Source organism: Alligator mississippiensis, chromosome 2, assembly GCF_030867095.1.
Source record: "Alligator mississippiensis isolate rAllMis1 chromosome 2, rAllMis1, whole genome shotgun sequence".
NCBI classification, from domain to species: domain Eukaryota; kingdom Metazoa; phylum Chordata; order Crocodylia; family Alligatoridae; genus Alligator; species Alligator mississippiensis.
This window is the reverse complement of record NC_081825.1, coordinates 216,573,832-216,600,580: the sequence shown is the minus strand read 5'-3', so window position 1 is coordinate 216,600,580 and position 26,749 is coordinate 216,573,832. Positions and strand designations below refer to the sequence as shown.

Genomic DNA, 26,749 nt, shown 5'->3' with positions numbered 1-26,749 from the left:
CCCATTCTGAAAACAGTGACAGGCTGGGAACTCCGTCAACACAAGTTACAGAAGGGGCCACATTTTGAAACATCTTCATCTGATACCTTATGCAAGGAGGGGTCTGATTTTCACCCGATCAGCCATTTCTGAAGCTGTCTGCAACTGTGCACTTGTGTTTGGTCACGGCTATAAACTGCTTTCTGTAGCCAGATAGGGTAAAAATTGTCACTTCTGTCTGTCCCCATAATAGTTGCAGTTCTTGGGCTCACTTGATTGTGGAAATTGTTCCCTGCTACTGCCTGGCTGTGCAAATCATCCTAGAGAGTGTGGAGAAACTAGGTTAAAGCTCTTTTCACTAATGTTGACAGGAGTGAAAGGGCAGCTTTCCCTATAGATTTCAGGGCCCCAGTAATTGCCATGCACTATATCTCTCAACATAACACCCCAAATATGTCCAGAGCTTTCCTTTGATTTTAGTGGTGATGAGCTACTGGTTGGTAATTTCTTGGTTTTCTTCAGCTGGCGAACCTTTTCTTTCAGTGCCCAAAATCTTTCTTAGGCAGCTGTTTACAAAGGCATCTAGTTTCCTGTCTAACATGTTGGCTGACTTCAAGCTCTCACAGCAACCATACATTAGTACTGAGGTTACATTTAGGCTAACAATCCTCAGCTTTGTTCTGGTGCTGTGCAACACTTGATTTCCATATATGAAGTTTAGTGAATGCCATTTCTTTTGCTGGATGTCACTTAGATCTCCACTGGCCAGTATGGGACTTCATTGATGTTTTTGTCTTCTAATGTGATGTTGCTGCTTCATGTCTGGGTTTCAAAGTTGTTTGTTTTGGCATAACTGAATTGGAGCCCTGATTCACCTGCTGTTGTTGCCAGATTGTGTCTCTTTGTTAACAGCTTTTCAAAAGTGTCATTAAGTCAAGCAATCAGTAGTAATCTATACCCTCTAGACAGTTGTTACCCTCCAACTATCTTATACTACCTTTTTGTTGCTTATACACTTATTTTTTTATTTAGTTATAGCAGTGCCAAACAGTGGGGCAGAAGGAATGCAGCTGTATCTCAAGTCAGTGCCCTTGTTGATGTCTATTTGTTCATAACTGAAGGAATGCAAAAATCTAAAACTCTTGGTTCAGAAATGATACCTTTTATTAGACCAACTAGGAAATCGCAAATAAATTCTCATTTTCTGCAAGCTTTCAGGCTCAAAGGCCCTTCACCAGGCTCTGGGAAAATTAAAGATGGTAAAAATTCCCCCTAGGTAGGAAATAAACTTCATTTTTGCACATAAGGAGTTGGAGATGGAAAATCTTCAACTCTGGGTCCATGAGAAAGTCAGACTGGAAGATAGGTGGAGGTCTATTCACATTGTCTATTACCTTTGGAAAGTCAATGAAATTGATGATGAGGGGAGTTTACTTTTCTGTGCATGTTTCCATGGTAGTTGTTATTTGGAATATTTGGTCTACAGAGGGTTTCTTGGGGCTGGATCCAGTCTGTTCTATAAGCTTTGCATTCATTGCTTATTTCCTCCAATTTAGTATCATATAGCAGAATCATTTCCAATGTATTGTTTTTCAGCTTCTTGATTAAAGCCCATATTTTTGTCTTCTCTACTAGACTGGTGCTTATATTAAATTGTTCAGAGTTTTGTTCAATTTTCATCAAAATTGTGTGTTGAAATAGAGCTAGGTCTGCTGAGGACTTCTTTTAGATGCTCTTTCACTCTTTCTGTCCCAACTCAATTTTGAACACTTTTCTATTATATCAGCTTTTAACTACTTGGTAAATAGTTCAATGTTTTCCCATCCAGCAGCTTTAGCTCAATTGCAAGTTCTTTGACATATTTAACTAATCTTTCTTTGCATTGTTTTCTCCTGCTTTGGTGGCTTTCTTTTGCTCTTTTCAATACTTCATTGGTCTTAACATTGAGGAGTTTTCCATTCTGTGTTCCATACTCCTCGGTTTATCCAGTTCGTGTTCTGTCTTTGTTGATATTCATCTCTGGCAGTTGTAGTCTGAATCACATTGTTTCTGATGGAATTTTTCTTGAATTTCAGCCAGCATTTCGCCTTTTTGGCTTCTGACAATGGCTCAATTTCTACTCAGTTCGATCTGGAATTTCTTATGATAATATTTTTTATTTAGTTGTGTACTGATAATTTCCTTTGCCAATTTCTGCCTAAGATAGATCTGTGTCCATTATATATTCAGTTTGGTAATGCCAAGATTGTGTTCGCTGCTGACATCTGCTGCCTAGTACGTCCTTGCATCTTGGACAGAGCACCCAAACCTTGACTTTAAGCAGATGTAAGCAATCTGATGTTTTTGTTTAGCCATCTGTCAACTTCTATGTTTTTATTTTTATAAGGCAACAGGGTGCTTTCAAACACTGTGTCAAGTACCAAGCACAATACTTAGCTTTTCTCGTTGTTTTGATAATTCCCAATCCATTGTTTCCATTCCTTGGTCATCACATCCTGCCTTTTTGCTGCAGTTTCCCAGACCTTGGAGCCAAGTAAAAACTCACTTTTTTCTGTGTTGCTGTGTTCCTCTGTTGGGGATAGATGCTTCATAGATTGTAACCATTCATACTTGGCATCCTTAAGAATCTGGTTTGGAATCTGTTATAGTTCATAAGTTCCCACATAATGAGTGACTTTTCCATAGAGTTGCTCTTGATGAGCACCACTCCCTTTGAATGCCAATCATCATTGCAGGCTGGATCAGGTGAAATGTTTTTTCTTTTGCTTCAGTTGCTTTCTATATGCAGCTGTCAAGAATGGCCAGGATTTTTTATGTCCGTACTCTCTTTCAGACACTGGAAGGTCTCTGATGTTTGAAACATTATCATCATCTTCCAGTAATTGACTCTGAGGGGTTTTGCTGTTGCTAGAATTGAACTTGAGTCATGGCTTCTATGGATTGCATTTCACAAGTAGGGGTTGAGAGCATTCTCTGTCCTACAACCTTTTTTTTGCAGAAGTGTTAACCTAATAATTCTTCCATAACTAGGTGGGATTATATTGATGCATGGTGCTTAGTCTTGAGCCCAACTTTCCCTGCTTTACCTGTGCTTAGGACTGGCAACCACATAAAAAACAGGCATAGATAATAATACATGTATACAATGTGACCAACTTATTATTTTATTAGATCCTTCATTTTTGTGTTTTCTTCCTCTGTGATTTTAACAGTGTGACTTCAAAGTAGCTGTCATACAGGTTTAATCGTATTTTTAATTTCATATTTAAGCTTACATTTTAATCTAATTTTGAATTTATTTCCCTTTGCTTTTCTTTTAACAAAGAAGATTAAAAAAAAAACCTAGCTACATAGAAGGCGTGTCTACATAAATCACTTTACTGCACAATAAAGCTAATTACTGTGCAGTAAGCATCTGTGTCTACATGTGCAGACGCTTACTGTGCAGTAATTGGCTCTAATCATGAGTAAATTTGCTACCTGCAAATGCAAGTAGCAAATTAACTTGAGATTATTTACTGCACAGTAATGCAAGTGTAGATGCCTAAATGGAAGCAAATGTGCTTTCGCTTAGGTATGCAGCATGAGGCGGAAGGTTGCTCCCTGGTCCCGGGAGCTGTCCTGCTGCTGGGATAGGCTGGGGTAGGCTGCCACTGCAGCCCAGGCAGGGATGATGTCACACTGGCCAAGCCCTGTGGTCACAGGACGTGGGCTGAGAGATCCTTCTTTCCTAGTGCCAGATCCACAGCTATGGGGCTGGTGCTGGGAGAGAAGGATCTCCCAGTGCTGGCCCTGCGACCGCAGAGCTGACACTGTGTGAGAAGTATCTCCCAGCCCTGGCCCCACCAGCCTGCTTGCTGATAAGGCAGGGGGACATTGTCCCTACTCGGGCTCCAGTGGTGGAGCCTGCCCCAGCAGCAGGCAGCTCCTGGAAGTAGGGAAGCAATGTCTCAGACCCTGCCAGGAGACAGCTGTCTCCTGGCCTCTGGGCTAGCACCCAGGGGGAGCCTAGAGCCCCTCCTGGCTGCTGCAGGGGCCTGTTGCAGGGCCACAGGGAGCGGGAGCAGGAGCAGGAGCAGTCTGCTGCTAGGAGCAGCAAATCTGCTCCTGTGTCCCTGGACATGTAGACATATGCCTGGGAGAGTTTGCTCCCAAGCAGTTTACTGTTCATTGATTTGGGAAGTGGCTGTAACTGTCTGTATTCATATGCATAAGTAGTGCATACAAAGTAAACATTCATACTTTTTAGATTAAATTAAATTAAATTCCCAGGTAATTTACCTATAGTTGAGCTCCTAAATCTGTATTTAAGCATCTTAGTAAGTAACCTTATTTTCATTAATGCTGAGCATTAATTTCATGTGAATTTAGTAGTATTGTAAAATTAGCCTACAAGACTTAGGGCACAGACAGAAGTGACAATTTTCACCCAATCTGGCCACAGAAAGTAGTCTGTAGCCATGACCAAACAGAAGTGCACAGCTGCAGACTGCTTAAAAATGGCTGACCTGCTGAAAATCTGAACCTTCATTGCAAGAGGGGTCAGATGAAGATGTTTCAAAACAGAGTCTTCTGTAATTTCTACCTGTGCTGTCTGCCTACCAGTCTGTCACTGTTTTCAGAATGGGAGTGGGAAAGGGAGTGGAGGGCATTCGTTCTGGGGGTGTTTCAGCCCCCACTGGAGGATAGGACAGGTATATTGGAGCACCCCCCCCTCAGGTGGAAAAGCTCCAATTCACCCACCCCACCCTCCAATGCCAGCTGGGAATGAGCCTAGAATGAGCTCCCTCTTCTCCTTTTCTCCCCTCCCATCCTGAAACAGGAAGAGGCTAGGAGAGAGGAGGGGCCATTGCTAGGGGAAACCAGCTCCAGGCTCACAGCCAGCAGCAGCTAGATTCCCCTTCGCACCGGATCCAGCAATGAACTTCTGTTTGGTCCAGGGGATTGTTGTAACTCAGAACACTTACTGAAAAGCATTTTCAGTTAGAGCAGGGACCTGCACTTCTGTCTGTACCCTTAGTGTCTAACTGTGGATTTAGTAGCATAACTTAAGCCACTCATTTTTCAAAACACTTTTATCATTAGGGACTTTTTCTACTGTGTACTTGATATACACGAGGGATGTCAAACTTGTTTGATCCTGTGGACTGCAGGGCTTAATGTGGACTGCAGGGCTTCCTGAAGGCCAGATTCTGATTGCAGATATTCATATGAGTTGGATGACCTCCAGGCAATTGTTAATCCATGCCAGAGCTATGCTTCAGTAAGCTCTGGAGCCAAAAGAGTTAATGCTGCTGCCACTCACTCCCCTCCCCCCTGCCCCCCAACTCCTTTTCCTCTGTTTATTTTAGTTGCCAGTGACAACTAAAACCCCCAGATTTAGCAGTAAGTAAGGGGGTGGGGGAGGAGGCTAATGGTGTTAATTCCTTGGGTTCTAGACCTCTGCTGAAACAGCAGCTGTAGCAGCCTTGAAGATTTAATGCCATCGCTGCAGGGGCTCTGGCAATCATAGCAATGAGCTCTGTGGGCTAAATCTGGTTAGCGGAGGTGGGTGGTCCAGCCCATGAGAAACTCTAAAGGCTGTGTGACCCTTTGCTGTCAGCAGGATCTGGCACATGGGCTATATTTTGACACACTTGATATATAATTTTTTAAAAGGTGGGTCTTAAATTACAGAGAGAGAATGTTTCATAACTGTTCAAAGACTCATTTTCAGTAAGGACTGAGTCTATGAATGTCTATAAATCTATTAAGTTTTTAAAATTTAATCTGTGTATCTATCATCAAAAAAATCAATCAACACCTTTCTTTTAAATGTGAAGTTTATTTTATTTACTCACTGTCCCATAAAGCAACTTGTGGATTTTACTGAACTATCTTAAAACCTTAAAGAGTTAGCATGTGAAAGCAGAGATTTTAATTTGAATTATAATGTACTGCAATCTCAATTATAATAGTTGTGACTGAGCAACCATTATTATCCAAGAATATATTTCTATTTACATATTTTTTTGGAGCTAAATATATTTTTATTTTCTGTTTTTGTTGGTGAATTATCTAAGGCACCTGTTGCAATAAATTGTCTTCTTTTCCTTTGTGTCTCAATTACTACCCTCTTTTCTCATGATCATCATAGTAAATGTTTCTGTCAAAAGGTCAGTGTCATCCCAAACCACAGCTAAAGCTGCTCTATGCAACTGCTGATGTGGGAAACAATAGGGTTGCAAATATTTCTTTATTTCAGATGGGCTCACAAAAATGTTTGAACTTAAAATGACCTTGAGGATTGTATAAAATATTCAGGTCAAGCCTTTTCATTCCCTGACTATCTGTATGTTGGGCTTTATATATCTCTGACCTACAGTTTGCTTCACTTTCCTCCAGTTGTTAGAAGTGGCAATAAGCGTTTCATTTCGTTGAGTAGAAAGGAGTCTCCAGTCTGGCCTCAGAACTGCATTTAACACTCTGTCAAGCAGAAACTAGATTCTAAGCTGAATTAATTCACTTAATATGCTTGATATTCTGTTAGTTATATGCCTTTTAAATAATTTATTTGGCTACCCATGTGTTACTTTCTGTGTATGGTTGGAACCAATGCCCAGCCAGGTGCTGCCAGATGTTTAGCATCTCTCTCTTTCAAGGCTGCTGAGGAAATATCCCCAGGTGAGGAGGGGCAAACAGGAGGATCTTCATAGTTAATGCTCCCTTGAACTTTTTGACTGTGAACCAATCTAGGCTCTGTCTAGTTTCCCAGTTCATAGTCCCTCTCCCACCAATCCCTGAATAACCACCAAGGAGGAAGGAGCTGTTTTGTTCCTTCTGTGTGTGTTTAAAAATTGGAAACTGCATGTATATGGTATGTGTATTTTTGAGGGATAATATTTGTATGTACAAATTCAAATATTTATTTCTGCATATATGACAGTCTGCTGGAAGATTCAGCACCAGTTATACTTTCAAAATGCTTCCTGCATGTGTAAAATGTAAAGCAAATACTAAGAAAATTCCAGCCTTCTTTTTGTAACTGTCAGAACTCTTAGTTCTGTATCTGTGGCTGCTGTTGGGTGTGTCTACACAAGACGCTTTACAGTGCATGATATCTAAGTAGGGACAGTCAAAAAGTCTGAGGCTGTATTGATTCAATCTTCGCAGGTTAGTCTAAACTGTATAGATTAAACTGATAAGGAAGTGAACAGACATTCATTTTTGGTTCTGGAAATGCAGCCACATGCATGCAGTGGCTGAGACCAGAATTTGAGGGGGGGGGGGGGGACACTAGAGTACACCTCCCTGCTTGGATGGAGCAGACAGCTTGGGCCAAGCCTAGCTGTCCCACCTGTGTAGTGGGGAGAGCGGGGGACAGAGGAGGGGATTTCCAGGGGAATTAAAAAGCATACTGGGATGCTGGGGGACTGAGAGTTAACTTGAATCTGGAGGGATCTGGAATAGAAGTTCAATAAACTGATTTAATCTAAACCAGTTAAATCTGATACTATTTTCTGTGTGACTGGGAAGCAGCTGCCTCCATAGCTGGGACAACTCCCCCCACCTCAGAGAGATCAGCACTGGCCCCTGTACCCCTTGCCAGCCTGGGGCTGGCATCCGGGGGAGCCTGGAGTTCTTCCTAGCTGCTGCAGTGGGGAAGAGCAGGGTAGGAGCAGCCCCAAGAGGGGCATGTTCAGATGTGTGCTGTAACAGGTACCGTTCCAGAGCTTAGTCAAACTGTGACCCGCTCCCCTGTTCCTGCGGCAACCACCCACCTTCTCTCCTGCCATGCCTTGATGTTAATTAATTAGTTGATATTAATTAGCGGGAGGCTGCCGTTCTCCAGCCCCATTGCCAGGTGGTGCTATCTGTGGCTCCTTTCCTCCCCAATACCACAGCCCAAGCCTTGCAGGTGTAATCACCGTTGTTGCTATCCTTTGCTGCCCCCTCCTGGGCGTTTTGGGTCCAATTTGGGCCTCCCTGCAACGCGGCCCCTTATCAGGGGCTCCCAGTGTCCAAACTGGGGTTTCAATCACGCGCCCCACCCCTCTGGGGCTCGCCGTGCCCCCACCTGGGCCTTGCAAAATGCTGCCCCCTGTCTGAGGCTCACCGTGTCCAACTTGGACCCCTTAAAAGTGACTGTCCCCTCTCTGGGGCTTGCTATGCCCAGCCTGGGCTTCCTAACAATACTGCCCCTTCTCTGGGGCTCTGTGCCCACGCTGGGCTTCCTAACAGTACTGCCCCCTCTCTGGGGCTTGCTATGCCCACGCTGGGCTTCCTAATAATACTGCCCCCTCTCTGAAGCTGGGGTCTGTCCCCCCGTGTGCTGCACCCCTACTGGTGCCTGGATTCCCACGGTACTGCGGGTCTCCTATGAGAATACTGCGCCCTCACTGGCGCTAGGGCCCACACCCCTGTGGGTCCCTATGAGGCCTCCTCCAACCCCCAATAGTCTCACCCAAGCCACCGGTTTAAACAACAACAAAACACAAGCCCCTGGGATATAACATAAATGGAAGCTGTCTGGTTAAAACAACATTGCTCAAGCCTCTGAGCTGCTATAAGCTGTCGCTGCGGTCAGGCTTTTCCTCACCTTCTGCCTTAGAGAGCTCCTGCCTCTCTGGCTGCTGGCCCTGGGCTCAGCCCCTTGGGCTTTATAAGGGCCAGGCCCTGCCCCCTCTGGTCAGCTGACCTTCCCTGGTTGCCGCGGCAACCCGCAGCTGCACTCCTTAGCCACTGCTAGGGCTCCTTCTCTAACAGTTTTCCCCTCTTCAGGCACAGAGCCCCTGAGTGCTCTGTGACGGTGCCCAGGCTCAGTTTAATGTGCCTGAATTTTCTGTGCAGAAGATTTCTGCACAGAAAATTCAGGCCCATTAATTACACATGTAGACATGCCTGTTGTGTTGTGATCTAGGAGCTTTCTCCTCTAGCTTTATTAGTCTTGTAAAGTGTTTTCTTTGAGTTATAACACTTTGAGGGAAGCTTGTCTGATATTTCTCCCAGCTATTCAGTTAGTTCAATAAAATGTCTTTCAGAAAGATTATCAGACACATTAATTTAGCTTTTCTTTACTAATGAGATATGTAACTGATAATTAACTCAAAGATTGCAGATCTTGCATAATTAAAGAAAAAACTACTGCTCAAAGCTGATAAGTAGTTAATGGTGTAAGTTAACTCATGCTGAGTTTCTTTAAATTGTTTTGATCCCAATGCGATTATCTTAAAACCTGTTCATTACTTCCAACGTCTTCAGCCTCTGACAAAAACCATGTTCAGTTAGGAAAATACTGTTCTCTTCAATTTACCAACAAATTGCTGAGGCATGTAAATATGTAAAGTGAGTTTAAGAGCTCAAATTTGGAAGCAGAGCTAGAATAAATTCAACTGATCTGTAGAGTACTAGTTTAGTACCTTGCCTATCAAACCATCTTCTCTGTCTATAAAGTTTGCTTATTATTTACATAAATATGCTTGCAGAATGGATCATAGATTCATAGATTATAGAGTCGGAACAACCCAATGGATCATCGTGTCTGATCCCCTGGCAGGAAAGAGGATCAAAGTCAGACGATCCCAGCCAAGTGATTGTCAAGCCTCCTCTTGAAGACCTCCAAGTTAGGTGATAGGGCCACCTTTCTTGGAAGCCCATTCCAGACTCTGGCCACCCTTATTGTAAAAAAATGTCTTCCTAATGTCCAACCTAAATCTACTCTCCACTAGTTTGCACCCATTATTCCTAGTTACTCCCTGGGGCGCTCTGGTAAACAGCGCATCCCCAATTCCCTGCTGTCCTCCCCTGATAAATTTATAGGCGGCTACAAGGTCACCTCTTAGCTGTCTTTTGTATAGGCTGAAGAGATCAAGATCTCTCAATCTCTCCTTGTAGGGTCTTTCACGGAGACCACTAATCATGCGAGTGGTCCTCCTCTGAACCTCTCCAGATCCTCCGTGTCCATCTTGAAGTGCAACACCCAAAACTGGACACAGTACTGCAACTGTGGCCTGACCAATGCGGCATAGAGGGGGAGCATCACCTCCCTCAATCTGTTGGTCATGCATCTGCTAATAGACGTGGTTATAAGACTGCAAAAGATTGTGAATAGCTTGGGCAGGGCTTCTTGTTGTTTTTTGATTGCTATGAAAAATGTCTTTAAAGAACATTTTGTCATCAAGAGCACAGAGGGAGGTGGGGATTTTTGTTTTCTTGTGTTTTTAATAGTGTTCTAGAGCTTGAGGCTGAAAAATGGTATCTGAAGAGAGAATTTGGCCCTTCTGCTATAATTGTATTAGGGAGTTGATGGCAGAACAATTACCTTGTCTTGCTTTGGTTCTAGAATTGTGATTTTGAGCCTCACTCTGGACTTGTGCTGAAGGTTAACACAGTTGTAAATAAGTACGGGCATGTCCTCAAGAGCAGAAATGTGCATTTCTTTGGGGACAAACAAACACCTGTGCACGCATGCTCTGGTGTGTGGCACGTTGCCCTGGCTGGGGTAGGAGAAGACTGACCTGGGGTCCTGAAGGCCTCTGGGGTCTACAGCCGTGGCAATCTGGCAGCATGGAGTCTGGCTGGCTGCTGGAGTATAGCACCAGCCAATCAGGCTCCAGTTTCTAGCAGTGCATGCTGCCACCATGTGCACCACCCTGCTTTTTTTATGGTGCAGGATTTTTAAGACCAGGATCTCCTGGTGGCAACCCCCCTGGTGTATAATTTGCAGTGTGCACATGCAGCATATGCAGTATGCTGCACCGTAGATGGGTCTGTGTTGCCACATACCACATGTCCACACTTGTCTGGACATGCCCTACCTGGTTATTTGGGTGTTAGAGCCCTATATATGGTCTGACCATGCTAGTCGGTAGGTACTGTTCATTGTGGATATTGGTGTGCCTTAACTACTCTAGCTGGATAGACTCCTATGCTTAGGGTGGACCTTTGACTTGTGTCAACTGTAGGTGTGTAGGGTAAAAGGTATCCTGATATGAAAGATTGACAGTAGTAACAGGAATGTTTTAAGAGTGGTATTTGAAGGTGATTAGACATAGATCCTGATATAGGACAGCACAGTTTGCCAGATGCTACACAACAAAAGAATCTTCTCTTAGCCAACCTGCAGCAAGAAAGCAGTGTTCAAACAGGTGGGCCTTGGTTGAGAAAAGTGATTGTTAGCAGTGGTATAACTAGGACAGGGCATATGGAGCAATTACCTCAGATGCTGACTTAGGGGTTGGGGGAGCAGAAAAAAGCAACTATTGTTTACAGTCACATGCTTGCAATTGTGATTGCACAGCCACCAGAATTCATTGCACTTCCTGTGTCCCAGGTGCCTGGCTCCACCCCATGCTACTGTTTGTTACAGATCATAAGGCCTGATAAATAGAAGAGGAGTAAAAAACATTTTAATTACAGGAAAAGCCAACTGGAAAATATTTTAAATAGGAAGCTGTCTACTATTAATCTGAATTATGATGCATCTTGGGAAATACTTTACAGAGAAAAGTGTTTTTAATATATAGTGAAGAGGCTTTGAGGATTTACAGTTAAAGAATTCTAAAGTGAAGTTAAATCTTGCTTGTTTGAAATGTAGTTTGACATCTGTTTATGTATGGTGTGCCTTGTGTTGTAGGACCAGCAATGCTCTTTTCTCAGAGAAGAAATTATCTGTGAATGCAGTTCAAGACCACTGAGGTTGTAGATGCTAGAGACTGCCCGAACCTTTTGTATTCAAATCTAGCTCTGTGGTGTGGCGTGTATGAAATGCATGATGATGAGGTGTAAAATAAAGGGTCTGTCTAGTTCAAATTTGGTTTGGATTATTTATGAGCAAAACAAGAAAAAAAGAATGTGTTGTACCTTCTTACAGCTCTCCCAATAAAATGGTGATTGCATGTCAGACCACTGTCATTTCATATTTATTCTATATGATACATGACAATGATTTCAGGTAGATTTAAGTATTTTTCAAATTTAGATTTAATCAGTTTAGGTTAGACGGGTCTATCGAACTTCTGTCCCAGATCTCCTCACTATTTACTCTCTTCACTCCTACATTCATCCAGGCCTATCTTAAACTGGGTTTGGCCAGTTTGAAACCAGTCTATCTGCACTGAACTTATCTTCCATTATAGGTCGAGATGAGTTTCCAATCACTTACATTTATCTGTAATTTCTGTCCCTAGCTTGTATGCACTTAATGAGAGCTTCAGGATTTGGCCAACAAATTGAATATAGACACATGACGTCTTTTATATGTTGCTTTCAGCCAACATATCCTTCCAGCCAATGCTTCTGAGTAGTAAAATGTCTGTTTTTACCTGACATCTGCTTTCAGTTCTGTTTTGCTGTTTCTCTTTTTAATGTACAGCATCTCCTAATGAGGTTAGAACCTTTTGCTGCGTGACCCATTTTGCTTTGTTTCTGTTGAAAGCAAGGCTGAAATTTACATTTGCCTGGTTATTTTATGTTTTATTGAAGTAGTCTCTTGAAGCTTCAGTCACTGAACAGTTTGCATAGTGTCCCATCTTTCTCTTTGCAAGGAGATGTATGATCATTCATGTATGACAAAACAATATTGTAGAATGCTCTTTTAGATATTAGTGTAATAATTTATACTTAGGATATGAATTAAGATAGCATTCCCAGTGCACCTCCTCAGACCTGAATTCTACATAGTTTACTTTAAAGTAATTTTAAGCTTAGAAAAATAATTACATGTTATGCCCAATTGAGATACAGATCCTAATTAAAAAATATTTCTGAAATATGAAAAACGAGGGATAGAGTAGACGATTCAGAAATAGAAAATAAAGTGCTGAGATTTAGTAGAAAAAGATTCAGATTATATGAAGTTGAATGCTAGGATATAGTGTGCGTGTGTGTGTACTTTTATGTCTGTGTGTGTGTGTGTGTGTGTGCATAGATACATACATACATACATACATACATACATACATATATATATGTATATAAAATGCATACACTTGCGCACACACACATATGACCAGTGTGCATTATATACATATATGTGTGTGTGTGTGTGTGTATGTGTGCTCACGCGTGTGTGTGCGCGACTGAAATCCACTTTGGTAAAGAGAGGGCACAAAAGATGCTTCATGGCTAGTGTTTACATTCGGTGTGTGTGTGTGTGTGTGTGTGTGTGTGTGTGTGTGTGTTCATGCATATATATGCATCAATAAAGAGGTTATAGAGGAAGCTTCTGCACACTGTATACCTGTGTGCTCTTCTCACACAGGTTTGTGTGGCGGGCAGCACTGAGAAGGGCCACAGGATTCTGTGGGTCTGGCTTGATTTAATCAAACATCATCTGAGGTATACTGAAAATACTACTAAAAGCCAGAGCAGGACCATCCCCAACTAGATTTTCTTAACCAAGGCTTTCTCTAGTTGGGTCTTAAAAACCTCCCAGGATGGAGATTCCACAACATTTGGGTAACCTGTTCCTGTGTTTTACTACCTTCCCAGTGAGAATTTTTTACTGAATATCTAACCTAAACTTCCCTTACTACAACTTGAAACCATTGCTCCTTGTTCTGTCATCTGCCACCACTGGGAACAGTCTAGCTTCATCCTCTTTGGAAACCACCCTTCAGGTAGTTGAAGGGTGCTATTAAATCCCCTCTCAGTCTTCTCTGGACTAAATAAGCCCAGTTCACCTCAGCCAATCCTCAGAACTCATGTGCCCCAGCTCCTTAATTATTGTGGTTGCCCTCCACTGGACTCTCTCCAATTTGTCAACGTCCTTTCTGTAGTGGGATGCCCAAAATGGAACACAGTACTCCAGATGTGGTCTCACCAGTGCTGAATAGAGGGGAATAATCACTTCTCTTGATCTGCTGCCAGCACTCCTACCAGTGCAGCCCAGTATGCTGTTAGCCTTCTTAGCAACAAGGGTACACTGTTCACTCATATTCAGCTTATTATCTTCTATAGCCCCCAGGTTCTTATCTGCAGAACTTCTGCCTAGCCAGTCAGTTCCCAGGCTATACTGGTGCATGGGATTTTTCTGTCCTAAGTGCAGGACTTTGTACTTATCATTGTTGAACCTCATGAGATGTCTTTTGTTCCAATCCTCCAGTTTGTCTAGGTCACTCTGAATCCTAACCCTACCCTTCAGTGTATCTATTACTCCCTCTAGCTTGGTGTCATCTGCAAACTTGCTGAGGGTGCAGTCTATGCCATCTTCTAGGACATTGATGAAGATAGTGAACAAAACCGGCCCCAGGATGGACCCCTGGGGCACTGCACTTCATACCAGCTGCCAACTTGACATGGAGCTATTAACTACTACCCTCTAAGCTTGATGATCCAGTCAGTTTTCTATCCATCTTATAGTCCATTCATCCAACCCGTACTTCCTTAGCTTGCCTGTGAGAACATTTTGGGAGACTGTATCAAAAGCCTTGCTAAAATCAAGGTATACCACATCCACTGGTCTCTCTGCATCCACAGAGCCAGTCATCTCATCATAGAATGCAGTCAGGTTGGCCAGGCATGACTTGCCCTTGCTGAATTCATGCTGACTCGTCCTAATCACCACCTTCTCCTCCAGGTGCTTAGAAGTGGTTTCCTTGAGGACCTGCTCCATGACTTTTCCAACAACTGAGGTGAGGGTGACTGGTCTGTAGTTTCCAGGATCCTCCTTTTTTTCTTTCTTAAATATGGGCACTATCTTTGCCCTTTTCCAGTCATCCAGGACCTCTCTCAATCACCATGAATTGTCAAAGATGATGGCCAGCAGCTCTGCAGTCACATCAGACTACTCCCTCAGCACCCTCTGGTGCAGCCCATCTGGCCCCATGGACTTGTATGAATCAGAATATACTAAAAAAGCTGAAGGTGAAATCTTTCATAATGGAGCTAGCGCCAGTGTGTAATATGTTTCATAAGAAGAATTTTTTTTGAAGTACGCTACAAAAAGAAACATTTAAAGTTTCATTTAGCAAGCTGTCATTGTGAGCCAGATCTCTCAGGAATTAGAAGAAGTGCACCATTATTTACAGTGTTCATAAATCATTCCTCATATGTTCATGTTACTTGATGTTATTTTTGTAGGGTTAGTGCTGGAGACTTCATTGCTCAGGATAATTCATGCACATTTATTTGAGGAGCACTATAGGAACAGTAAGAAGCACTTAGTTTTCTTTTTCCATAACATTTCGATACCTTGCTATTGCTAAAAATTGTTTCCAGTCTGCTCATTGCACCTCTTAGTTACATGTGTCTGCTGGCTTGGAACCATTTGAATGTAGAACTATGAAACTCTCTTATTTGGAGCATACATATTCTAGCAGGTCTACCAATAACATGCTCTGAGTCCTCAGGGATAAGGGGAGCTGTTTGATGTGTTGAGGAGTAATTTCTCTGATGTTTTATGTATTTTGTCCTGGAAATGTTCTTAAAGTCACTCATGCTTATTGTGCTAACAGCATCAGAAATGAAAATATTGTTTTATTGCATTACAAACTGATTTTATCAAACCCAGTTTCTAGTGAAGAGATGACACTTCAAAAAAGGTCAATACAACCTTGGTCTTTCACACACATCAGCTGACTGTACTTAGTGACTATGACTTATAGTTTTAAAGTTGGTATTGTTCAATCTCAGTATTGTTAGTCCCAACACCTGAGAGTGAGGAGACACTCCTTCCTGAAATGTGATTTTGGTATTGATTTAATTTAATAATGAAGAAATAAATATATCCCATTTTTGGCCTGCATTCTGATTTATTTAACCTATTAGGGGAAAGTACACCTTCCTCAGTTTGTGTGTACACTTAGTTTGACTTGAATATTCAACTCTCAAAAGCAAATGCATGTGAGAATAACTCAGCAGAGAGTTTTGTGGGGATAGTTTCAATTGAGTGTGATGTGGGGGAGACTAAATTAGAACAGGTATGGGGTGAAACTGGAGGTGAGGAACTCCACCAATTAATTGTAGATGTGACATTTATATTCAGTGAGCTTAGATGTGAAAGGTAGAAGAGAAATGGAGCAGTTTCTAGAGGGAGATAAGGTCAGGTGTGTTTTTTGGGAGAAAGTAAAGTGCCACATTTACCTGAATCCAAAGTCACTTTGAATTTAAGATGACTCCTCAGTAATTAGATTCTATACATGAAGAATTTATAAATTTGCTATAATTTTCCATGTGTAGAATCTGATTATTGGAGGGTTATCTTAAATTTGTCCCCTCCACTGCTGTAGCAGGGAAAGCAGTGGCAGGGGGCAGGCAAGCAGTGGGCAGACGGTGTTGCCTCCCTGATCCCTGCCTATTTTCCCCCTTGGTACTTGCCCTCCTCATGCCTGCATCCCCTGGCACGTGCCCTCCCATCAGTGCCTGCCCCCCTGCTTGGCCTGTCCCTCCCCTTACCACCACAGCCTCAGCCTCCCCAACAACTTACCCTTAGTCCAGCAGGTTCTTGCCCTGCTTCAGTCTGGGGCATGATGCACATGTTTGCTGTGGCCCCAGCCTGAACCAGTAGTGGTGGTGGTGTTGGTGGTGGTGGTGGTGGCAGCTCTGGTGTGGACTCTGGTGGGGAAGCAGTGGCAGAAGGGTGGGGGCAGGCAGCAGGTGCAAGTCTAACTCCAACCCTAACCCCAGCCTAGGGCCAGAGCCAGAGCTATGGCAGCTGCCTACTGTACTCACATTAAAGACGAAGGGCTATTTTCCCCATGTTGTGTCGGGGAAGCAAACCTCATCTTGGATCTGAGTAAATACAGTACCTATTGGAGGGTTATCTGAAATTTGTCCCCCCACCATTAAAGTAGGGAAAGCAGTAGTGGGGAGGCAGGGAATAGGGGAGTCAAGTGGCCGGACTCGTTTTGCCTGCTTCTTCTCTGCTGTTTTTCCCTCCCCCCCCCCCCCCCCCCCAGTGCCTGTGCTCCCTACCACCTACCCCCCTGTAACAGTTCCTGGACCTCTCTGCATGACCCTTTCTGCCACCTGTACTCCCCCCTGTCACTTAACTCCTTAGCTCAGGCTTGGGGTCTGGTTTTGCTCTGGCCTGGGACATGGAGCATATGGTCACTTTAATCCTGGCCTGGCCATGGAGCAGTGGTTGTAGTGGTGGCAGCTGCAGCCCTGGCCCTAGATTTGGAGCTGCCAACACTGCCAGTGTGGCTGCATGGTGGGGCCTGTACTAAGGCAGCCATATGTTCCAGGGCCAGAGCAGGGCTGGAGCCTGAGCTGGAGCTGTGAAGGATAAATGGTAGCAACTGAGGTGCAGGGTGTGGGAGGTAGAGGCTGTGGGGGGCAGGTGGTGGGGTGGGGGTTGGGGGGCAGGTGGCTGCTGCAGCTCTGACTCCAACACCCTAGGTCAGGAGTGGAGTCAGAACTGCATCAGCTGCCTGCCTTTCCCTAACTTCCCCCTTCTATCCTCCTCCCCTCCCCCATACTCAAATCTAAGACAAGGGCCTTTTTCATCAAGTAGGGGGAGGAACCTTGTCTTGAATTTGAAAAAATGTGATAGGTATGCAATCATAACCGAGTGAGAGGTTAAGGGGGAAAGTAAGGAAGGAGATCAAAGCTGTCATGAGGGAGATTAAGAATGGGATGAGGCCATTGGGACAAGTAGGGATTAAATAAAGAAAGAGAAATTATGTATCTATGTTAGTGAAGAAGGAGGTGAGAGCTGGTGTAGGGGAAGGACTAGCAAACAAAGAGGAGCAAGAAGTTTATACCATGATCACATTGTGTTTTATTCTTTTTTGTTGGAAGTTGATTAGGAAGAATCTGTGCAGGAGAACAATAATGATAGGAACAGACAAGTGTTTGAGGAGCGAGTCAAAGTGTATTTTAAATGTAAGTTTGAAACATAAATAGCTAATGTACAAGTAGCAGTCTGGCCATGGCAGTATGGAAAAGCAAGAGCTGCAAATCCATGTGAAAAGCTGGTTTAAGGAACTCATGAACAGGATCCTCTGGGAAGCCAGTCTGAGGGGGAGGGGAGTGCAGGAGAGCTGGCTGTATTTTAAAGAAACCTTACTGAGAATGCAGGAACAAACCATCCTGATGTGCAGGAAGACTAGCAGAAGATGGCAGAAGATGAGCTTGGAAGGACCCTATTCCCCCCAGCAGCACCTGGGGTTGATGAGGAACACTGGCCAGAAGCTGCTGGAGAATAGGTTCAGGTTAGACATTAGGAGGCACTATTTCACTGTTAGGGTGGTGGAACCAACTTCCTAGGGAAGTGGTCCCCGCTCATACCTTGGGTAAATTCAAAAAGAGGTTGGACGAACACCTGTCCGGGGTCGTGTGATCCCAGCGTGTGCTCCTGCCAGTGACGGGGGGTCAGACTACATGATCTGTTCAGGTCCCTCCTGACCCCAAACTACTATGAAACTCTGGAATGCTGAGCAAGGGATGTGAAGGGTAACAAGAAGGGTTTCTACAAGTATATCAGTAACGAGAAGTGGTTCAGGGAAAGTGTGAGTCCCTTACTGAATGGAGGAGGCAGCCTTGTCATAGAGGATGCAGAAAAGGCTGATGTACTCAATGCCTTTTTCACCTCAGTCTTCACAGGCAAGGTCAGCACCCAAACTATTGCACCTGGCAATGCAGTCTGGGAAGGAGGTGAGCAGCCAACTGTGGTGAAAGACAAAGTTAGGGACTATTTAGAAAAGCTGGACATATACAAGTCCATGGAGCCGGATGGGATGCACCAGAGGGTGCTGAGGGAGTTGGCTGATGTGATTGCAGAGCTGCTGGCCATCATCTTTGGAAATTCATGTTGTTTGGGAGAGGTCCTGCATGATTGAAAAAGGGAAAAATAGTGCCTATATTTAAGAAAGAATAAAAAGAGGATCCTGAAAACTACAGACCAGTCGGCCTCACCTCAGTTGGTGGAAAAGTTATGGAGCAGGTCCTCAAGGAAACCATTTCTAAGCACCTGGAGGAGAAGGTGGTGATTAGGACGAGTCAGCATGGATTCAGCAAGGGCAAGTCATGCCTAGCCAACCTGACTGCATTCTATGACGAGATGACTGGCTCTGTGGATGCAGGGAGACCAGTGGATGTGGTATACCTTGATTTTAGCAAGGCTTTTGATAGTCTCCCAAAACATTTTCACAGGCAAGCTAAGGAAGTACAGGTTGGATGAATGGATTATAAGGTGGATAGAAAACTGACTGGATCATCAAGCTTAGAGGGTAGTAGTTAATAGCTCCAAGTCAAGTTGGCAGCTGGTATGAAGTGCAGTGCCCCAGGGGTCCGTCCTGGGGCCGGTTTTGTTCACTATTTTCATCAATGACCTGGAAGATGGCATAGACTGCACCCTCAGCAAGTTTGCAGATGACACCAAGCTGGAGGGAGTAATAGATACACTGAAGGGTAGGGTTAGGATTCAGAGTGACCTAGACAAATTGGAGGATTGGACCAAAAGAAATTTCATGAGGCTTAATAAGGTTAAGTGCTAAGTCCTGCACTTAGGACAGAAGAATTCCACGCACCTGTACAGCCTAGGACTGACTAGCTAGGCCAGCAGTTCCCAACCCCGGGTTGTGACCCAAATGAGTGTTGCGGGTGCATTGCCAGTTGTGCCATGCAGAAAAGATGAGCTGTGCCATGTGCTGTGAGCTCCCCCACCCCTGGGCCCACGCCGCTGCACTCCACTCCCAGTAGCGGGGCATGGAAAAAAAAGGTTGTGAACCATGAGGGTAGGCAGAAGTTCTGCAGAAAAGGACCTGGGGATTACCATCCTTGGATGATGGTGTCGCCATGGACGTAGTCTTGCTAGCCTTTAAGAAGGCCTTTGACACTGTTTCTTACCCCATCCTCATCAATAAATTAAGTGACTGTGGCATTGATGCCTACACAGTTGGATGGGTAAAAAATTGGCTAATGGGGCACACCCAGAGAGTAGTGATGTACGGGTCGTACTCAACCTGGTGAGATGTGAGCAGTGGGGTACCCCAGGGCTCGGTCCTCAGGCCTGCACTGTTTAACATCTTCATCAGCGACTTGGACGAGGGGGTGGAAGGCACGCGGTCCAAGTTTGCTGATGACACTAAGATGCGGGGCTAGGTGGACACACTTGATGGGAGAGAGAGACTGCAACTAAATTTAGACAGGCTACAAAAGTGGGCAGATGAGAATAGGATGGGGTTCAACGTAGACAAATGCAGGGTGCTGCACCTTGGGAGAAGGAATCCACAGCATACATACAGGCTGGGGAGTTCCCCTCTTGAAAGCACAGAGGCGGAAAGGGATCTTGGAGTCAATAATGACTCCAAGATCCATGAGCCACCCATGCCAGACCGCAGCCAGCAAGGCCAGCCATACCTTGTCATGCATCCAAATGTGCATCTCAGGCCGGTCCAGAGAGGTGATACTCCCCCTCTATGCGACTTTGGTCAGGCCTCAGTTGGAGTACTGCATCTAGTTTTGGGTGCCATACTTCAAAAGGGATGTGGCCAGCCTGGAGAGGGTTCAGAGGAGGGCCACCCGCTTGGTGAGAGGGCAGCAGGACAGGCCCTATGAGGAGAGACTGAGGGACCTGAACCTGTTCAGCCTTAGCAAGAGGAGGCTGAGGGGGGACCTGGTGGCTGCCTACAAACTCATCAGGGGAGATCAACAGCAAATAGGTAGAGCCCTTTTCTCCCCAGCACCACCTGGGGTGATGAGGAACAATGGTAATAAGCTGATAGAGAATAGGTTTAGGCTAGAGATCAGAAGGCATTTTTTTACAGGTAGGGTGGCCAAAATCTGGAACCAGCTTCCCAGGGAAATGGTCCTTGCCCCTACCTTGGGCAAATTCAAGAGGAGATTGGATGATCACCTGTCTGGGGTCTTGTGAACCCAGCATTCATTCCTGCCTGTGGCAGGGGGTCAGGCTAGATGATCTGTTCAGGTCCCTCCTGACCCTAGCTACTATGAAACTATGTTACAGAGGACAATAAGCTGAATATGAGTCAACAGTGTGATCTTGTTGCCAAGAAGACTAATAGCATACTGGGCTGCATTGGTAGGAGTGTTGGCAGCAGATCAAGGGAGGTGATTATTCCCTTCTATTCAGCACTATTGAGGCCACATCTGGAGTATTGTGTTCACTTTTGGGCCCCCCCACTACAGAAAGGATGTGGACAAAGTGGAGAGAGTCTAGCGGAGGTCATCCAAAATAATTAAATAGCTTGGGCACATGAGTTCTGAGGATTGGCTGAGGGAACTGGGCTTATTTTGTCTACAGAAGAGAAGACTGAAAGGTGATTCAATAGCAGCCTTCAACTCCTTAAAGGGTGGTTTTGCAAAGAGGATGGAGCTAGACTGTTCCCAGTGGTGGCACATGACAGAACAAGGAGCAATGGCCTCACGTTGCAACAAGGGAAGTTTAGGTTAGATATTCAGAAAAAAATTCTCACTAAGCAGGTAGTAAAACACTGGACCAGGTTACCCAGAGGTTGTGGAATCTCCATCCTTGAAGGTTTTTAAGACCCAGGGGTTTCAAAGAAGAGGGAGCTAGACTGTTCTCAGTGGTGGCAGATGACAGAACAAAGAGCAATGGTCTCAAGTTGCAACAAGGGAAGGTTGTTAGATATTGGGAAAAACTGTCTCACTAGGAGATTAGTAAAGCACTGGAACAGGTTACCCAGAGAGGTTGTGGAATCTCTGTCCTTGGAGGTTTTTAAGACCCAGCTAGACAAAGCCTTGGTTGAGATGACCTAGTCTGGGATGGTCCTGCTTTGAGCAGGAGATTGGACTCGATGACCTACTGAGGTCCCTTCCAACCCTAATTTTCTATTATTTTTTTAATTCTATGAAAAATACAAGTGTCTATAGTAGACTGCTGTCTCAAGGACTGGGACCAGGACTGCAGTGTACGTATACCAAGTTGTAAAAGGATGAATCTGATTAGGGTATTTCAGTTCACTTGGAGATGCAGAGTTGTTTAGCTAGGAAAATGGTAGAAGTGAAGTTGGAGAGATTAAACTTATATAGCAGAGGAAGTCACTTTGGTACTATGATTTCTGCAGAAGATGGTGTTTAGGGGGAAATAACTATAAAAGAGGGAAAGAGGATAAGGAGAAAAGTAGTTTAGGTGATGAGAGCTGTCAAAAGGGCATAGGTGACTCATGAGGAGGCACGTGCCCCCCCTGAAATTGGCCACTGCTGCCTTCTGCAGGAGGTTGCTGCTCGCCACCCCACCCCCCCGCCACCGATGTCACCACAAGCATCTGTGGGTGGTCCCTGCTCGTCACTCCCCACCCCCTTGCTGCCGACATTACTGCTGGCATCTGTGAGTGGTCCCCACTCACTGCTCACCCCCCTGACCCGTTGCCAGCATCTGTGGGCAGTCCCTGCTTGCCACTTGCTGCCAACGCTGCCACCTACAAATGGTGCCCTCTAGTCTTGGGAGGTGTCAGTCATTCATGCACAAGGGAGATGAGAGAAGGGATGGGGTCAGCAGAGCAAGTAGGTTGAGGATGAGATAAGTTCAGGTATTGACAGGATGGATGTCAAAATGGGAGAGAGATTCAAAAGAGTTGAGCATGAAGAACAATGAAGCATGGTGAGAACTGAGGCCAAGGGAATTCAGCATCAGAGAGGGAGAGATTTGTCTCACAGAGTCTGCCTTTCTTTCTCCCTATTCCCTACTCTCAGGCATCTTGTAAAGTTCTTGACTACAGCGTTATCCCTTTTTGCCTTCCATTATTCCCTGTCTCTTCATAGAGCCCCTAGGTATCCAAAAACTTGCCCTGTAAGTGCTTAAGCCACGTCTAAAACTGGTGCAGTTTGTGCCAGTAACAGAGAGAAATAAACTGAGATGGGATGCCTAATGATCCATGCACCAAACAAAGCATTTTAGAGCTGCATTTAACCCAGTGTTAATGAATCTTCCACATTCATTCAGTAAATGGACATTTGCGTGATATTACTGTGACAGCTCAGTGATGCAGTTTCTTGATAGGCAACGAGCATGGGTAAAGGATACCTCATTATAAATGTCTACTGAACTTTAATTTGAAAAGTAATTAGCAGGATTGGAGAAAAATGTTGACTGCAGTCCTCTCCACTGGAGTTTGTGAGCAGGTCATGATATCTGCCATTGACTGCAGTCTACAACTGTAATGCAAATAATAGACAAAGCTAGACATGGCTCTTGCCTCGTTTTTCAAGAGGTCAAATACACTGAGGAGGAGCTAACTTGGAATGCCCTGTTAAACAAACTTGAAAATCTATAGTGTTTTTCAGAATCTGAGACTATTTTTGCTGATAGGAATCTTGTTATCAAATGTAGAAAGTGGCCTAACAAAAAAAAAAAGCCATACAATGTTGACTTGTTCACATTCAAATTTGTTATCCAAACGTTCTAGATATATGAAATCAAAGGTTTGCACTTTCAGAACTGCATAATGTATTGTCAAGAAGTGTCAATACTGCATAATGTATTGTCAATACTGCATAATGTAATCAAATACTGCATAATGTATTGTCAAGCTATCAGTTTTTTATACACATATCTCCAGAGAACTGAGAAAGATACATAACATAACAATACTGCAGAGAAGCATGCTATTGAAACAGCTTAAGTTAAGACAAGACTCATGAGATTAAGGAAAGTAATTTTCTTTTCCATAAAGGTGTCATTTTTTATTTTTCTTTACTTTTCTGTTCTCATTATCTATATGTAGAACTGCAAAATGAAGAATGCAATTGGTAAGCCCATAGACCTGGCCTAATCAGGAGTTACTGACACACATTAATAAATTAAGCTCATGTTATTGTGGTCAGAGTTAAGGTTGTTATGTGTGTTTTGGTATCTTACATCCGTTTGCCTGTGAGTGAATTAACTGAAGTATTATGGTGAGATTTTTTTTCCCATGCATGGCTTCAGCACAGCCACTTTTATGTTGCTGAAGAAATATTCAGCAGTGGAAAAAGTCCCTTAGCACTTTTAGAAAAAATTCCCATACTGGAAGAATGTCGTAAAGCTGCCATAACAGCCCTATGTCAGGGTCTTTGCAAGACAACGCAGGGAGTAGGAGAGACCCGTCGAGGTGAGAAATGATAGGACCCCTGCACATAACACTCATGGGATTCTGGGCAGTGCCACTCGTAGGCCACAAGATACTGTAATTTCAGTGTAAATTATTCCTGGGGCCACACTGGTTACCAGAACACCGCCGAACCTAGGGGTTGCCTCAGGACCCCTATATAGTGCCTTTTACTGGGTTTGCCAAGGAAGAGGTGAAGCAAAACAGGATCCTATTTATGGAAAAAAGAGATTATTTTTAAAGTTTGTGAAAGAATTCTGGATGCCCTTTTGTTTTATGGTGCTTTTGTGTTTGAATGTCTGAAATCTAATCTCCTTGTTAATGCACTTTTGTCTTGGAATTTAATTAAATGGAGATTTACAGTCTCCTATGCAGGTAGGTGCTGACAAGTACCAGTTTAATTTGTTTAATGTATTTTAGCTGATCTCAGTTATTTTGAGCCCAGGTTATAAATTTCCTTCTCTTTCTTTTTGTCTAAAAAGGTTGAGTGCATGAAAATGGAGTATTTAAAGAAGTTGTACCTACTGTTTTTCGACTAAACAATTTAAAAAATGTTATATGCTGGCATGTTTCTTCTTGGATCTGTATTTAACTTGTATTTACATACATGCTTTTTGCATGCACTCCAAACATTCCTTTGATGGATTTTTATAACTTTCAAATGATCTTTAGAATTTCTTACATGTTTTATAACTTGTTTTTTTCCCCTTGTCTTTACAGAAGTGCATTCGATTTAATCCTGAATCTTCAGTGTGGGTAGCAAAACAGCGAATTTTGTGTACTTTGAATCAGAGTTTGAAAGATGTCTTGAATTATGGGCTGTTCCAGCCTGCAAGCAATGGAAGAGATGGGAAGTTTTTGGATGAGGAACGACTTCTTAGGGAATATCCACAACCAGTGAATAAAGGTGTTCCCTCCTTAGAGGTATTTTAATAGAATTGTATTATTTTTTATAGAAGTTGATATTTGAAACATTTATACTTGTTGTATGATATATCCAATAGACTTATTTGAAGAATCTGAAATGGATTTGAATTGCAATCAGGAAGCAGTGATCTCAAAGCTAGATTACACAAGTAAGAGCTTCAGCGAGGCTATTGCATGCATTTCTGACATAAGAGTTTCAGGATCAGGTTTGATGATTTTCTGTGTATCAGCTCTTCAGGAGTGATGGTAGTAGTTGGACCCTTGGTTACGCTGCCAAGAAAATAAGCCTCAGTCATCCTGTTCCTGGTCCAGTCATGTCAACCCTGGAACTGATGTGGTGAGTATGCAGTGGTAGCATGCCTGGCACCACATTTGGGACCTGGCTTTCCGGCGTGCTCAAGAGTGGTGGCTTGCAGTGCCCCATGCATTCTCACCACTTCTTTTTCAGGGTTGATGCACATGGAGTGGGAATGAGTAAGTGTGGCTAAAGGGAGGGTTATTTCCTTGAGGATGTAACTATAGGGCTGTGCGAAACGGCTGTGTTTTGATTTGTTTTCGGATTCAGCCATTTCGGAGAATAGTGATTCATTTCGGTGTTTTAGATCACTGTCCTGTTTCGTTTCAGCTGAATCTGTTTCGAATGGGCTACAAGGGTAGCTTCATACATCCCTACCTAGCCGGACAGAGCTTGGGGCCGGGGGCTGCAGGACCCCAGAGGGGAGCAGGATGGGGCTGTGGGTGGCTCATCCGGGGGAGGGGGAGACCCTGGTGTGGATCTCTGTTCCCTGCAGAGTCAGGTTGAGTGGCAGGGATTCCCCAGCTCCCAGTTTGATTCCCCAGCCCTCTGATCATTTTTTCAGCTGTTCCCAGTGGGTGCAGACCCCCAGTCTGTGCACGGGGTTTCAGGAGGCTGCTGCTGTAGGTTGGGGCCAGTGGCAGTATTGCAGTCTTCCTGGCGCTCATCGGCAGCCTGCTGAAACCCCACATGCAGACTGGGGGCCTGCGCTCCCTGGGAAGAGCTGGGGAGATGATCAGAGAGCTGGAGAATCGAACTGGGAGCTAGATGTCAATATTAGAGCAGTCCTTCCTTCCCTCTTAGTTTTTGTTTCTCTGGAAGCCCAGCTCCGATGAAATTCTCCGAAACATTTCTGAAACATTTCAGAGCCTTCTGATTCAGTTCGGAGCTGTTTTGGAGTCTTCTGTTTCGATTTGGATTCGGTGTTTCAGGTGCCAAAATGGCCCGAAGCACCTCCGAAATGCAACCACTGCCAAAATTTCTCACAGCTTTAGTAACTGAACACCCTGCCCATCACAGTGCAAGAATACCTTTAGTGGTGGTGAAAGAAGCCTCTGACCCAGTCCCAGGATATTCTTCAGAAGACTTCCTTTGGAACAGGATTCACGGTCCATGAGGTAGAGAGAGATGGTTCAGGATAGCAGTTTCTGATGTGGTAGAGAAGCTCAAGGTGGTAACTATATTTCACAGCTCAGACTGGAGTTTCAGTTAGCAGGTGAGCTGGAAATCTTCTGTGTCTCAGTAAGGATTGGCTGCTGGAAAATACAGTTTTCTGGCAGCCAAGAGCAGGCATGAACTAAGCTAAATTATGTTAGGAAAATGACATAGTCTTCTTGAAGGATGAGAGAACTGAAGGGGCTGATATTTTATCCCCAATGAAAGTAATTCCTTATGTGTTTAACTGCCGTTTTTGATACATGGGCTTTTTCAGTTGAGGAAAAGACTCTTGTAGCAGAACTTATAGAAAGTCCAAGCCAAATCTAGCTGATGAAGGAGTTCTTGCTTCTCCCACCTGTGTTTTAATCATCATTTAATTTCCAAAATGGTAAAAGGA

General features: G+C 44.0%; 1 protein-coding gene across 6 annotated transcripts in view; it reads left to right on the top strand.

Moving 5' to 3' along the window:
• The window catches only part of SHANK2 (SH3 and multiple ankyrin repeat domains 2), a 703,363-nt gene that overhangs the window by 99,684 nt on the left and 576,930 nt on the right, over positions 1-26,749 (top strand). For all 6 annotated transcript variants that reach the window (XM_059722745.1, XM_059722744.1, XM_059722747.1 and 3 more), the window contains one exon: positions 24,693-24,896. In XM_059722745.1, the coding sequence (XP_059578728.1) occupies positions 24,693-24,896 (204 nt within the window). The remainder of the gene's footprint in view (positions 1-24,692; positions 24,897-26,749) is intronic.